The sequence below is a fragment of the Aedes aegypti genome, chromosome 2 (assembly GCF_002204515.2).
Source record: "Aedes aegypti strain LVP_AGWG chromosome 2, AaegL5.0 Primary Assembly, whole genome shotgun sequence".
Classification (NCBI taxonomy): Eukaryota; Metazoa; Arthropoda; class Insecta; order Diptera; family Culicidae; genus Aedes; species Aedes aegypti.
This window is the reverse complement of record NC_035108.1, coordinates 257,772,462-257,788,286: the sequence shown is the minus strand read 5'-3', so window position 1 is coordinate 257,788,286 and position 15,825 is coordinate 257,772,462. Positions and strand designations below refer to the sequence as shown.

Genomic DNA, 15,825 nt, shown 5'->3' with positions numbered 1-15,825 from the left:
TTAGACCAATCAGTCTGACCTCTTTTCTTCTGAAATGTCTGGAACGCATAATCGATCATCACATCCGTGATGTTTATTTGGCAAACATGCCTCTTCATGTGAATCAACATGCTTACCAATCTGGAAAGTCCACTGTGACTCTTTTACACAAAGTTGTATACGATATCGAGAAAGCATTCGCTCAGAAGCAATCCTGCTTGGGTGTTTTCTTGGATATTGAGGGTGCCTTTGATAACGTGTCTTTCGATGCCATATTGGAAGCAGCACGAAACCATGGGCTACCTACATTGATCACAAATTGGATTCATCAAATGCTCAAAAACCGACATCTCTTCTCGACATTGCGTCAAGCAGCGATTCGAAAATTGAGTGTTTGCGGATGCCCCCAAGGGGGAGTCTTATCACCACTTTTGTGGAATCTCGTAGCAGATACGCTATTGAGGCAACTCAATAATAGCGGTTTTCCAACTTATGGATTTGCCGACGACTATCTAGCTCTGATAGTTGGTATGTGCATAAGCACCCTATTCGACCTAATGCAAAGTGCTCTTCAGGGAGTCGAGAGTTGGTGTCGCCAATATGGCCTTTCGGTTAACCCGAATAAAACATCTATTGTTCTTTTTACGGAAAGACGAAACCGCGATGGAATTCGACCTTTACGTCTTTTTGGCACTGAGATTAATGTGACTGATCAAGTAAAGTATGTCGGAGTCATTCTAGATTCCAAACTTTCATGGACACCTCACATTGATTTCAGAGTCAAAAAAGCTTGCATGGCCTTCGGTCAATGCCGGCGAACCTTTGGTAAAACTTGGGGCCTCAAACCCAAATATATCAAATGGATTTACACAACAGTTGTTCGACCAATATTGGCATATGGATGTCTTGTGTGGTGGCAAAAGGGCAAAGTGAGAACAATCCAATCAAAATTGGGCCATCTCCAAAGGATGTGCTTGATGGCGATGTCTGGTGCGTTCTCTACAACTCCCACAGCAGCGCTCGAGGCCCTTTTCGACGTTGCGCCACTACACATATATCTTAAACAAGAAGCACTTTCTTGCTCTTACCGTTTATGGGTACTGGATCTACTGGAGAAAAATCCAGTGAATCGTAGATCTACACACACTTCGTTGTTTCCACTTTTAGTGAATTGGGACAAAATTGTCCTTGCTCCAAGTGATCTCACAATTGCTTGTCACTTTCCTTACAGGACATTTATCACACAATTCCCTTCACGGGAAGAGTGGACGTCTGGCTATTTGGAAAGAAGTATATCAAACAATATAGTATGTTACACTGATGGCTCCCTTCTTGAAGGTAGAGCTGGTGCAGGAGTATATTCTCGTGAGCTAAGGCTGAATCAGTTTTACTCGCTTGGTAGAAACTGCACCGTTTTTCAGGCGGAAATATTTGCCCTTATGTGTGGAGTGCAATCAGCACTTCAACAGCGCGTAATGGGTAAAGTCATATACTTCTGTTCAGATAGTCAAGCTGCTATAAAAGCTCTCGCTTCGGCCAACTCAAGGTCGAAGCTTGTTATCGCATGTCGAACTCAAATTGAGTAACTGAATTCAGTCAACTCTGTAAACCTTGTATGGGTACCTGGCCATTCTTCCATCGTTGGAAATGAATTGGCTGATGAGCTAGCTCGCGATGGAGCATCGCATGACTTCATTGGCCCTGAGCCGGCTATTCCAATTTCGAAGTGCTGGGTGAAGCTTCAGATACATTCTTGGGCGGCAACTCAGCACAAGCAATATTGGAATAGTTTGGAGTCATGTCGTCAAACAAAATTGTACATTACTGAGCCATCTCCAAAGGTGGCGAAGTATTTAACAAATCTGTCAAAGCAGAATTGCAGTCTCTTGGTCAGAGCGTTGACAGGACACTGCCGACTCAACTATCACATGGCAAATATTCAGCGTGTTGACTCATTTGTGTGTGATAGTTGTGACTCCGATTATGGAACTTCGTATCACCTGATATGTAACTGTCCAGTTTTTGCGCAAATGCGATTCCAATTACTTGGTAAACACTTATTAACCCTCTCATACCCAAATTTTTATTTTCGATTTAAGTATTATTTTTCGTTATTTAAAATCGTTCTAAACACGTTTTGGGCATTTATTTATTTTTATTCGCAAATTTTTAAATTTTGGTTTTTGATTTTTATAATTTTTATTTTTGAACATCCCTAGCTTTTTTCATTTTTTCTTGAAGCCTTTTCTAGTTGTTGATTTTTGGCAATAATAAAAATTTAAATTGTTACGGTATTTTTAAAAATATTAAATTTTTATTTTTTTTCGGAGCGTATTTTATTTTCCGTGTAACTAACGGAAAAACAGGTTTGAAATGATTTTAATACCACCAGGCTCTTCTTTTGTGATAGGTTAATCGTAGAAAAATATAAAAGGTACGATTTTTTATATTACACGTTAAATGAAGCCCAGGCATTTGTAGGTTATATAAGAATGCAATTTTTCAAACAATTTCCAAAAATACAAAAAAGTTTCAAAAGTCATAAAAAACCTTTCTTATATGCGTGTTATGAGTCAAGGTATAAGCCAAAAATAAAATCATTTTGATTTCCGAGCTACGAAAAAATACACAAAATTTCAAAGTGTACCCCGTCTAAAGGCGGGGTTGGGTATTAGAGGGTTAAGTGAAACTGAATTCAGAAGCTTGAATCTTCAGGACATTCTGTTATTCTTAACCGGCTGTGGTAATGAGCTATAGGCTCTCTACGCTCATGCGTTTTGCAGTGCCCTTTTTAGGGCGCTGTTCGAACCCATTGTGGTATGGAGCTACATGCTCTCATTTCGCTTATGCGATCTTCCCTCTTCAAGGGACCCCACTCCTATTTCCTCCCATCTTTCCCTTCCCTTTCCTCTCCAATCGGGTAGATGATGAAATAGGCTCAAATATGGCGATGGCACGAATCTCCCAACTGGTGGGGAACGTGCCTTTGGAGCCGGCCTTCTGATACCTGATACCTGATACAATGCAGTATCACAAAAAAAGAGCATTTGACCCTTGTTTCCAGCTCTAACACTGCTATTTTTTGCAGTAATATGTGACGCATTGTTAACTTTCGCCAAATCATGCAATACAGTTGCATTGAGTTGAAAATCTCTTGAATTTGTTCACTGATCCGTAACATGTCACAATTTGATCCATAATATGAAAATTGATCCAAAATATGGTTTTCAGGAACCGATACAATTTTTAATTTTTATGTAATTCTATGTAAATATTACACTCAAAACAGTTTACTAATCGAAGTTCCAATTTGAAACGATACGATTCGTGATTTAGAATTACAATTTTACATTTTCCATGTCGTTTTATTGAATTTTATAGGTTGGACTCCACACTATTTGATCCATAACTGTGGGGTCATGGTATAACTTATCAGTTTAATGAAAAAAAAACCTAAAGCTTGAACAGCCGAAACAGTGAACATACACATTTTGAACATGCTCAACTCCAAACCGACAACAATGTCACTTGCATCTCTTTGCGCTTGGGCACCTAATTTTTTCTTTAAATAAAAATTCCGGACACTGTACTTTGTATGGGAAAAATTACACACGAAATGTTTCAATTTTTTCCTTTCAAAAGTTCTCACTTTCGAGGCTCGTTTTAGTCAACATTTTCCATTGATATCTATGAGTATTTATAATGCTCAACTGTCTTAGACGCCTCTTTAGTGATTTGCCTATCTCAAATAATGATTTGACTTTTCTATCTTTGATTTTAAAGAGCTGTCCGGAATTCGAATCAAAGTGTCCGCAATATGAGGCAAAAGTAAGGAAGCGTCCGGAATAAGAATCATGAAAAGCCCACACATTTCTATTTATTTAAAATTATTCGTGTTGCGGAATCAACATCTTCATCCACCATTCGAAAATCAATTGTTTTGAAGGCTCGATAACGCGGAGGAATCATACAGAATGATTCGGTTTATATGCTTTCTGATGAGTTATACCTACTTCACTGAGGCCTTAAATGTCCGTAATATGAATCAATCGGTATAAGATTTATTGACCACAATTCGTAACCATTCCTGAAAAGAAGCCCTTTGAAACTGAGTTATGAAAAATAAACTAAGCATTGAACAAGCATTAAAACATTCAATGAATTATTTTGAATTTTAAACATGATTTTATACGAGGTGTTAAAAAATGAAATGCAAATGGTTTTCATCATATTCTTCATCGTTTGTTTTTTTAAAATCGTTTGTTTTTATAAATATTCTAACTAAAAAATCTCAGCAAATAATTAGTTTCGAACACATCGATACAAAGAATTTGGTATAATCGATGAATCGAGTCAACATGTAAAGTTAGCCTCAATTCAGTAACACCGATTTCCAAGTAAAACTTACCTCATGATAATTCAGTAATTGAGCTACGTACAATCTACTATCAATGTAAAAAAATCGGGTACAGTATTGATTTCATTTAAATGAAATCATCTTGCCAAAAAATCATCTTCTCCAATCACCCCACATTTAATGCCAAGAAGTAACAAAGCAAGAAAAGATCAACAATCCCTTTTCTCACTTTTTCGCTTTAACGCTTTTTGCATTTTCACCGCCAATTCGAGTTTTTGGCATGGGAAATTCCTGGCTGCCACACAATATGCGAGCTGATACTGTATCACAGTATAATGAGGAAAAAACTGAAGCACATGAAAACACACACCATCGGCAGAGGATTACACTGGCAAAATTCACGAACAACAACGCCCAATCTAAAAAGGTCCAAGGCCCTGCAGACAACTGTGTCGAGTAGTCAAGAAAGCCTTCTAACTTCCAACTAGACTAGGAGGGAAAATATGTAGGCTCATTTGAAGTGGTGAAAAATGTGCCCACTCTGATCGAGGATGTGTACATTTTTAATTGAAAGGGGTTGTTAGGTCTAAGAGGGTAAATGCTTTATTTTTGTTCAATTTCGTTTGCGTATATTCTCGAAAAGGATCGGAAAATAGCCAGCGGGAAGGGTTTAAAAACAAAATTAGCAGAGATTAGATCCATAATATCCTAATATCAATGGTTTTGAGCAGCTTTTTTTGAGCCTGATCAAAAACTGATCAGGCAGGCAATTCATTAATCTGTTTTCTTTTTCATTCCTTTTTTCCTCCATTATTGAGGTGACAGATTACTCGACATCCCATGCAAGGTGTGTGGGGATCGTAGCTCAGGAAAACACTATGGCATCTACAGTTGTGACGGTAAGAGTTGAAATCATTATAATATTATAATTTTCAGAAATCATCTAATCTTTAATTATCACTATGTAAAGAAAATCACTTACATCTTACAAATAAACCCTTGATACCCAGTAGTGGCTGTATATAAACAAAAGGGAATTTCTCTTTGCAAACCACCTAATTAAATGGTATCGGCTGACCGTTTCAAAAACGTCGTATGCTGAAAGGGAAGAGCGGAATGGCTTATGCAATCCTGAAGCGTCTATTTCCTATGTTTTGAGTAAGTTACAACAGCCTCTGTTCCCCATGCAAACTCCGGCTATTCTTCATCCAACTGCGCATCATAGTCGGTAATCCAGAAGGTTGGTGTCAGGCTTTGCAAACCAGTCCTCAAAAAGCACTTACACAGAAACATCAACACGAAATTACGGACCGAAATAATCTGCGAAGACCACAGGGACGTAGGGGGAGATCCCCCAGTGCCGGACAGCACCCAATACCGGACAAAATCAAAACATTGAGAAATCATGGTCCAATCAAGATGGTGTATTAGTAGAAAAGAAAGCTATTATGTAGACTAATGTTTACGTAGAATAACACATCCTTGAAATATGCATAACTTTTTAAAAAAGTAGAAAAGTTTGAAAATCTTTTAAAAATTGACGTATCTACTTAATTTTGAGCCTATTTAGTAAATATTTTGAATATGAAAAAATACTTTGGATCCCGCAAGCATGATCGAACATAATCCTAAATTGACAGTATGAATGTATTTTGTACCATAATTGAACTATGTATGGACAAATTACAATTTTGGTTAAGTACCTCCTGTCCCTCAGTTTCGGACAGCTTGATTTGTTATATGATATCTTTGTAATTATTGCATCAGTGTCTCAGAATACTTTCATTTTTCATGGGTTCCGTCGATCATGGTATCAAACATGCAATAAAATCAAGAAGAATGAACATTCAGAACAACATCGTAAAATGTACTATTTTTCATCATATATGAAAGAGGTTTTTGATAGGCATCTTGCGAACTAAGAAAAACTCAAATTATTCTTGTAAATGTTGCAAATGCATTGAATTGGTAATTATAAACTATTCCTAAAGTGTACACATTCAATGATGTTTAAATTTACAGAATTAGAGGCATTTCCAGATCGTGTCCGGTATTGGGTGCCACTTTCCGAGATCGATCAATTTGGTACTACAATTCATCATTAAAATGCAGTGTCAAAATTCATATTTATATTTTCAAATTTATTTTTGTACACTATAAAAATGATAATATTTATCATAAATGGGTAACACGAGCCCATAAAATCAATATTTTTCGAATTAAGAATTTAGTGACTTAAGTGTCCGGTACTGGATGATCTCCCCCTGTAAGAACTTTTTATTGAAAACTCGGATTGTGAAACTGTAGATCTCTCAAACTTCATTGGGAGCACAAGAATTTCTCCGACGTACTGAGGGTCCACGAGTTCAACATAGTAGCGCCACCTGAAATGTGCTGGACAGGATTAATTGTGCAAACGTTTAGAACTGATCATCATCTGGATACAGTTTTTATAGTGATGGTGACATGCAAAAGCGCTAATCGAGTGGTGGCCACTGGCCAGACACCGACAGCATGTGCAGGTTGAAGATAACGTTTCTTCATCTTTAGCATTATCAAGTTGCATAGTTCCGATGTTGCATCAAGGGTCGTGGCCAAACGTGGAGTGATTTAAAAAGAAACATCTGTTCAAAAAGCCTGGGATAAAAAGCGCCACCTCGGTATGACTTAAAGCGGCTAAAGTAATTGAATGTCGCCACTGCATACTCGATGCTACATTACCGGAAGAGGGTGAGCTCGATAAATCCTTACTTGAGGGCTGCAGCTGGAGTACAATGAAAGCAGTCATCAACAATGCATCGCAGTGCGCATCGTACGTTCGTACTGTGCGTACACGAATTCTCTCTGCTCTTGGAATTTTTTTATTAACTACCTAAAACAATAAAACAGTACTTTTCAGTGCTACAAAAACAGTACCTTTCAGTGCTAAAATTGTAAACGGTACTTTTCAGTACTATTCTTTCTACTATTGATCCCTTTACGATCCTTGTTTGGACCCGTGCCTTCGATTATTCATTGAACCCGTTAGCGAAAGCTAGCGGTGGTAATCCTTCTTGGACACCGTCTTGGGAAAAAAAACCTCTTGGGAGGTCTCGTCATCTTTCGTTTATTCACTAAACATGGTTGCAACTACAAACAAAAGGAAGGATGAATCTCTGAATTCACAACTTTTTTCCAAAAAAGTGGGATTTAAAACTGTCACGCAACGTGGCAAGAATGGAAGAAAGGACGTTTCTCAGGAATGCGAACTTTCTTCCAAGGGAGAAATGAATATTGTTGATAATTGTATCGACATGAGCAATCAGTTCGATGCTCTAGACAAATTTTCCGAAGTTCAAATCGAAGCACCCTCTAGCCCAGGCTCTTTGATTCAAGTGAGGAAAGAAAGAGTGCCGCCTATCGTGGTCAGTTGTTCCGAATTTGGGGGATTTAGGCAGGAGATCTTGAACTCCATGAGGGGAATCAAGGTTTCCTTCCAAATCGCAACGAAAGGAAAACTGATCGCAAACATCTTGAAGAGAAGAAGCACAATTTTTTTACTTATGACGACAAAACTGAACGTTTGTTCAAAGTTGTCTTGAATGGTCTCTCAAGTGAGTAATCATTATGAAAAAGGGAACCCAATCTGGCATTGTTCTGAAAGAGCTTTCTCATGAATATTATTTAGTTCACTAAAAAAAAAGATCTAAATAACATTTAAGCTTTAGAAAAAGCTAGACTTATGTTCGATGTCCGTGTGACATTTCCAGAAACCTGGAGGAAATTTTCAAAACCCCACTCAGTGCTGTAGGTGCCTAAAGTGGGGTCATGGAACAAAACATTGCCGCATGGATGCTAATTGCATGATTTGCGGAGGTTTTTCTCAAGCTAAGGACGTCGGTTCTATGAAGGAAGCTACCGATAAGTTCATATGCGCAAATTGCGATGGCAATCATAAGTCTAACTTTTGGGCTTGCCCTTCACGTAGTCGTCGAGGCTCGTACCAGACAGATGAACGGTAATGTTCGTTACGATAACGGTCGTTTCCGGAATTCCCTTGGTATAGTGTAGAACAATGCTCATTTTTAAGTTAACGATCGCTTGATTAAAAATCATACCCATCAAGAAGATTATAATCATGCTCATTCACAAACTAATTTTTTCCGTCAAGTAGCCGTTCGTTTTTTTTTTTAATTTCGAATGATTTGGTCTTAACCGACTCTACCTCAGCAACACACATGTTATAATTGTGTATTATCAACTGATATATGACCAAAACTAGTCATATATCAGTTGATAATACACAATTATAACATGTGTGTTGCTCGGGTAGTCATCTATGTCCCTGTTACGTTTCAAATATCCCATGAAGCGATTCTCAATCCTATCAGCTCCACTTTCAATTATTTTCGAGCCGACTGGAATATATATGAAACATATATTAACTCTAATCCTGATGTTAACATTTCTTTACAAACAAAACTTGATATTGACAATGCTCTTAAAACAAATTCCATAGTTAAAGCCAGGAGCATTGCAATTCCAAAATGTGAAGTAAAATTTAAACCGTGATTATAGACAATGATCTTAAACTCTTGATCCGTCTTAAAAACGTGAGGAGAAGGCAATTTCAACGCATTCGCGATCCTGCTATGAAAACTATATGGCAGGATTTGCAGAAAGAAATCAAAAAACATTTTTCACGATAAAGAAACAAAAATTTTGAAAATAATATTTCTCAATTGGACCCTGGCTCTAAGCCCTTTTGGGCCATGTTAATCTTCTCTGCATCGTTCCAATTTTAGTATATATCCAGCCGAAGCTAGGTCTGTCGTCAGTGATGCTTAAAATAATGGAAAAGGTCTTAGGAGAGTTAATAAATTCAAAATTTATGGAAGCAATGCCTCTTTCCAAATACCAATTCGCTTACCAAAGTGGAAAATCTACGATCTCAGCACTACATATGCTAGTCAACAAGATCGAGGAATTTTTTCATGCAAAGGAAATCACCATCGTGGCATTTCTTGACGTTTAGGGTGCATTTGATAACGCTTCCTATTCGTCTATAGTGTCAGCAATGCATAGGAGAAAATATGACCCATGCATTGCTACCTGGGTACATGCTATGCTAGCAAATCGCCGAATCTCATCCGAGTTGAGCGGATCGTGCGCCACTGTCATGGCCACAAGGGAGGGGTACTTTCACCTTTGCTATGGTCTCTAGTGGTGGATGATCTTCTTAATAGCTTGGAAAAAAGAGGATTCGAGGTTGTTGGCTACGCTGATGATGTTGTCATCATTGCACAATGGTCGGGCTCCATATAAAGGGGCAGCCAAAACTACCAAAAACTTTTTTGAGATTTTCATGATTTTTTTTAATTTTAAAATATACCTCATGTGTTATATTATTATGATCCTTAACTGAAATTGAACTAAAATTTAAATTTCTATGACTTTTATGACGGCAAACCGGCTGAAGTCAAAAAATTAAAAAATGTAACTATAAAATAAAGCACAAAATTTATAATTTAGGAATGCAATATTTCCCCAAAGTTACCCACAATCTGAAAGCTTATGGTTCAACACTTTTATCAAGCAAGAGGATGGAAAAAATATTTGGTTGAAGTTTTAATACTATTCAATATTACACTTTAGTAATTTTGATGATTTTGAACATGAACATGTCGGCGCCATTTCGAATATTGCACATCAAAAAGCATCTTTAGATCTCACAAAAATCCTTCAAAATTTTTGCAGAAATTTGCTGATTTGCAAGTTAGAGCTATTTGAATAATTCAATATTTTACATATATTTTGACGATATTTTACATACAAAGTTTAATTAAAATATATACAACCACTATTCATACACATTTTGATCAAACTCGATCAAATATAAACAGAATTTGTGCTTTCAGTTCAGTTTGATAACAATTTTAATTTGAAAAAAATCTTTTTTTCAAAGTTACGTAATTTGTGAATAACCCCTTCAGAAACAACAAAAACGCCAAAGAACATATTCAGATTACATATTTCATCGATTAAGGCGATAAAAATAGTTTTGGCCAAACTTCACTTTTTTCCGACCATTGTGCATTGTAAGCGGCAAATTTGAAAGCGTTGTCCTAGCAAGAATGCAATCAGCTCTCGATTACACGCCCTCCTCGTGTCTGAAAGAAAAACTGGGGATAAATCCTTCAAAAACTACGATTGTTCCTTTCACAAAGCGCAGAAAGGTACAGCTGCAACTTCTTTTCCTTAATCAAACACAATTGGTTTACTCAAATGAAGTCAAATACCTTGGCATTACGCGTGATTCTAAACTAAATTGGAACACACATCTTCAAAACATGGTAAATAAAGGTCTCAATTCTCTGTGGGTCTGCTCAAAGACCTGTGGAAAGAAGTGAAAACTTAAAATGATCATGTGGATATATAAAACCATCGTTCGGCCTGCGCTTCCCTAGTTTGGTGGCCAAAAACAAACGAGGTTACGGCTAGAGCCAAGCTGAACAAAATCCAACGCGCTACGTGCGTCGCCATTACTGGTGCAGTTCGCAGCACCTCTTCATTCGCCCTAGATGCAATGCTTAATCTGCCCCGGATAGATCAATTCATAAAGATGGATGCTGAGAAAAGCGCTCTGAGGCTAAAACGATCAATCCTCCAGGCTCAATCAAATTCTACACTGATGGATCGAGAATGAACAATCGTTCTGGATCTGGAGTGCACGGAGCAAGAACTAAAATCTCTGTCCCTCTCGGACAGTGGCCTACAGTTTTTCAGGCTGAAGTTTGAATGTGTGCAGCTCAGCGTAAATAGGAATTACAGAAATGCCACAATCCGTATTTTCTCAGACAGCCAAGCAGCTCTTCATACTCTGAAAGCTTACACTTTTAACTCAAAATTAGTGTGGGAATGTGTTCTTGCTTATAAAAACCCTAGCCATTAGCAATCGAGTTAAACTACACACTTAGATTAAATTACTGGGGTCGGTAAAATTTTACTGGGTTTTGGAACTACCGAAAAAGTCAGTAAAATGAAAACTGTCGCCACGCGTAATTGAAAAGAAAATTTAATTATGTTTTATTTTTTATCGATATATGATATGAAAAGAAAGCTCTCTGCAAAATTTCAGTGAAAAATCTCTGTTTTTCGATTTCTGACATTTTGTTTTAGTTTACTGACTTTTTCGGTAGTTCAAAAACCCAGTTATTTTTACCGAACAGATTGAGTGTGTATATTGCATCCCGGGGCATACGGGTCTAGAGGGTAATGAAATTGCCAATGAGCTAACCAATACACTCATTGGTCCTGAGCCATTCTTTGGCATATCAAACTGTTCACTAAATATTGAACTGAACAGCTGGTTGTCCAGTCAAATTATATCCAATTGGAAAACAGTTTCCAATGCGAATCAGTCCAAAAGATTCGTCACAATTAATTCGAAACAAACACAAAAACTCATTGGTCTCAACAAAATGAGCCTCAGCACCTACACCGACATTGCATTAAGATGAAAATGTAAATTATATACTGAATAATTGAATAAATAAAATTAAAAAATAATAATAATAATCTTATTTGTTCCATAGAAAAGAAAGAATCCCTTTTCAGTGTAATGAAAAATTGAAGCAGAAACAGTTTTTTTTCAGTTTTTCTTAGCAGTGTAATTTTTCATGAAAGATATCATCCATCCCGACTTATACTTCATTAAAACCAATCCCATATCTTTTTTTTCAGATGTTTTTAGAAAATTTGCAATTGCTTTGATAAAAAATCTTTGTTTTTCTGATGCTTCGATTGAAATATGGATTTTCAAAGAAAAGGGTTATATGGTCATTTTTCACAAAATTGGCCATAACTCAAAAACAAACAAAAATACATTTCAAAAATTTCAGCGATTCAAGCTTATGAAATTACCTTCTCAAAACTATATTTTTGAAAGTTTTCCACTAATTGAAACATAGTTTTTCCGGCTTTTCTTTACGAAATTTCTCAACGGTGGAAAATTTTGTGGAAAACTGTTTCCAGTTAATATTTTTTTTTTTCATTCCTGAGAAAATTTGCTTTAATTTTCATAAAAAACTTTGTTTCTACGATGCTTCTTTCTTGAGTTATGATTTTTCGAAAGAAAAGGCTCAAAGTTGCACATTTGCACATTTTTTACAAAATTGGCCATAACTCAAAAACGAAAAAAAAGTACCTACCTTTCAAAAATTTCAGCAATTAAAGCTCATGAAATTATTTTCTCAAAAATATTTTTTTGAAAATTTTCCACGAGTTGGAGCATAGTTTTTTCCGGATTTTCTTTACGAATTTTCTCAACGGTGGAAAATTTTGTGGAAAACTTTTTTCAGTTAATATATTTTTTTTATTCCTGAGAAAATTTGCTTTCATTTTCACAAAAAAAAAACTTTTTTCTATGATGCTTCGTTCTTGACTTATGATTTTTCAAAGTAAGTAGTGTCAGGGGGAAACAAAAAATTTCCAACTGAGTTTTCCGGGAAAATAGGCGACCCTGAATTTTTCTCATTTTTTTTATTCATATATTGATGAGGTCTGCCTGTGGAAAAAGTTTCATGAAAATCTGAGACCTTTCGGCCCAAACCCGTACGGAGATAAAAAAAAATTCCCCTAATAAATTGAAAACGTGTTATTTTTTCTCTTATAAGCAGGTGAAATCAACTCACCTGTAAAAACATCTGAACTGCTACGGCAAATGAAATGTAATATGTTGTTAACAAAATGTTAACAAAATCTAAAATTTGTTTTACCAAATTAGGATGATAGTATTGTCTAACACAGAACACCTAGATATAAGAAATGAATGTTATGTTTGGAATGATACTAATATTTAAAGAAGTTAAAAAAAACAATTCATATTAATTGAAAAATTTTAAGAAGTGCATTTTTGCAGCAGTACTAATATGTTTTAGAAAATAATCAATCCTATCATCATTTTATTTGTTCATATTATATCCTTCCAACAGGCTGTTCTGGATTTTTCAAACGCAGTATACACCGGAATCGAGTTTACACCTGCAAGGCGGCTGGTGAACTGAAGGGTCGGTGCCCAGTGGACAAAACCCATCGGAACCAGTGTCGAGCCTGTCGATTATCCAAGTGCTTCCAATCCGCGATGAACAAAGACGGTAAGTGGGCAAAAGTAGTATGAAGTTAAGTGGATCCATTTTGTTGGATTCAAGTTTCGCCTAGAGGTGAACCATTGGAGGGATTACCATGCAAGAAGCCTGAAGCGTGTTCACGGTTAATGCGCACTCATTAGGATGGAGTGTCGCGATTTTGAATACCAATCAATCTGTGTTGCGGTTCGACGAAAGCCGAGATGTGCAAACGAAATCACATTACAGGAGGCAAACACAGCTGACGAAGCTTCCACACCTTATTCGCCCAGCCGGGAAATCCTTCAGCGATTTCACAGCTCATTTTCACTTTGGAGATTACATGCACAGTTGAAATATTTGTACAAACAACCTCAAATGAAGCGTTAACCTAGGCGTTCTTTAGCAGATAGAAGAGAACACCGTTCTAGTATCGAGTCAAAACCCAACGCGCTTTTGATCTTTGAGTTATGGTGCCAATGAAATGCTTGGGTAGTCAGTTTCCACCCTCGAATTTCGGTCGGAATTTTACTGCCTTCCTTTCCGGCTCCCTACCTCAGTATGAAACTTCAGGCTGGGAAAGAACATAATTCGCAACTAAGCCATCGGCAGCTGCTCCTGGCGAAGCGAAACGTCTTCCACTCACTCCACCATAAATTGAGTTGAAAAATGACAAACACGTCTGAGAAAGAGGCTTTCGCCACAAACCAAAATTTTGAGTTCAATAATCCCCTTTTAACGCCATTTTCACTCCTGTTGTACTTTTTCGCTTTTCCGCTTCTAAGACGGTTGATGTCTCGCTCGCAGGAGATAAAGTTTTATCCTTTTGGCCACCGAAAGTTGATTGCTGTGTAATGGAATGGTGCGAAATGGTTCAGCAGTGTAGGTGACCACAGGAATATCATAGTTGTTCTGTTAAGGCTTAAGCGGGAATTTTGATAAAACAGCTCACCATGAGCGCGTTTATTTGCTTTAAACTAGTACATCATTAATTTTTGATTTATGATGCAGTGAACAATGTTCATGCTTTTTAATTCATTTTTTCTTATTGCAAAATGTTCTTCATCCACTTCTTTCTGGTATTATGTCTCGACTTGAGCAGATCCTGCTACTCAGCTTAGTGTTCTATTGAGCACTTATATGTCGTATTAGACTGATACAAATTTTGAAAATTTTGCTCCCCTATGCTTAAACGGTGTCAATTATGATAAAAATCATTTTCCCAAGTGATTTGGAAGAAATTTGGTTGTGCACACGCCATTTGAAGTTTATATGGAAATTACTATGGAAAAGACAAAGCTTTTGTGTTCAGTCCTTTAACTGCTCGAAGTAATAATCTATGGAAAAGTGAACAAACCCTTCTCATGTGAAATCTTCCCAGCTACAACTTTGCCGTAGACCACATTTTGATGGGACGTAAGGAAAATTTGTTATTATTGATAACAAAGTCTAAACCATGCTGAGATAATCATTCAATTACTTTCAGAGCAACACTGATTTTTGGCTGTAGAACATAGTAGCCTGGATTACTTTGATCTATTCTACCCGCCAGGAGCACCACTGTTGCCTGCCGGGCAGTTGGTTGAGCATGCAAAATGCATACCCAGTTTATGATGATGAATAGCAATTTATCCTGACGTCCAATCAAAGTGTGGTCTTCGGCAAAGTTGTAGCTGAAAGGATTTCACATGAGAAGATTGTGTTCACTTTTCCATAAAATATCATGACGAAGAGATAGAGGGCTGAACACAAAAGGATGGCGTTTTCCATAGTAATCTCCATATAAACTTCAAATGGCCTGTGCACAGTCAAATTTATTCCGATTCATTTCAAACTTTGGGAGGGTGCTATTTACCATAATATAAGTCGTTTAAACATAGGGGAGCGAAAATTTCAAAATTTGCATCACTCTAATGTCGTATACAGTAATTTACTGAGAGCTTTCTTTGCCAATTGGCCATTTTTGTATGCATGAAGATACTCCATGCCCTGAAAAGTCGAGAAAGTTTCCATTACGAAAACATTCCTCTATCGATGGAATTCGAATCCAAGCCCTCAGCTTGGTCTTGCTGAAGAGCAGTGCGTTTACCGCTATGGCACCTGAGCCCTAAAAATATTGCAATTGAAAGTTAAGTAGGTTGGACGGCTTCTATAATTTTTTGCCGATTACCCAAAAGTGATTGGAGAAGCAATTTTTTTCCTAAATTTAGTTTAGCATGTATTTTTTAATGAGAAAATGATTCCAAAATTGATATTATTCACTTAGCTGGTATTTTCAGTCTTTATAACAATTTTTATTCATTATTTAGCCAATTTTATTTTTTCGTTGTAAATTTTATTTTCATGGTTAAATTCTAAAATTTATTATTTATGAATTATTATTCA

The 15,825-nt window shown here is 36.8% G+C and overlaps 1 protein-coding gene across 1 annotated transcript in view; it reads left to right on the top strand.

The window, feature by feature from the left end:
* Positions 1 to 15,825, top strand: part of LOC5566448 (nuclear receptor subfamily 2 group E member 1) — a 58,177-nt gene that overhangs the window by 19,850 nt on the left and 22,502 nt on the right. The window contains exons 2-3 of the mRNA XM_021844852.1: positions 5,155 to 5,235; positions 13,309 to 13,470. Of these exons, the coding sequence (XP_021700544.1) occupies positions 5,155 to 5,235; positions 13,309 to 13,470 (243 nt within the window). The remainder of the gene's footprint in view (positions 1 to 5,154; positions 5,236 to 13,308; positions 13,471 to 15,825) is intronic.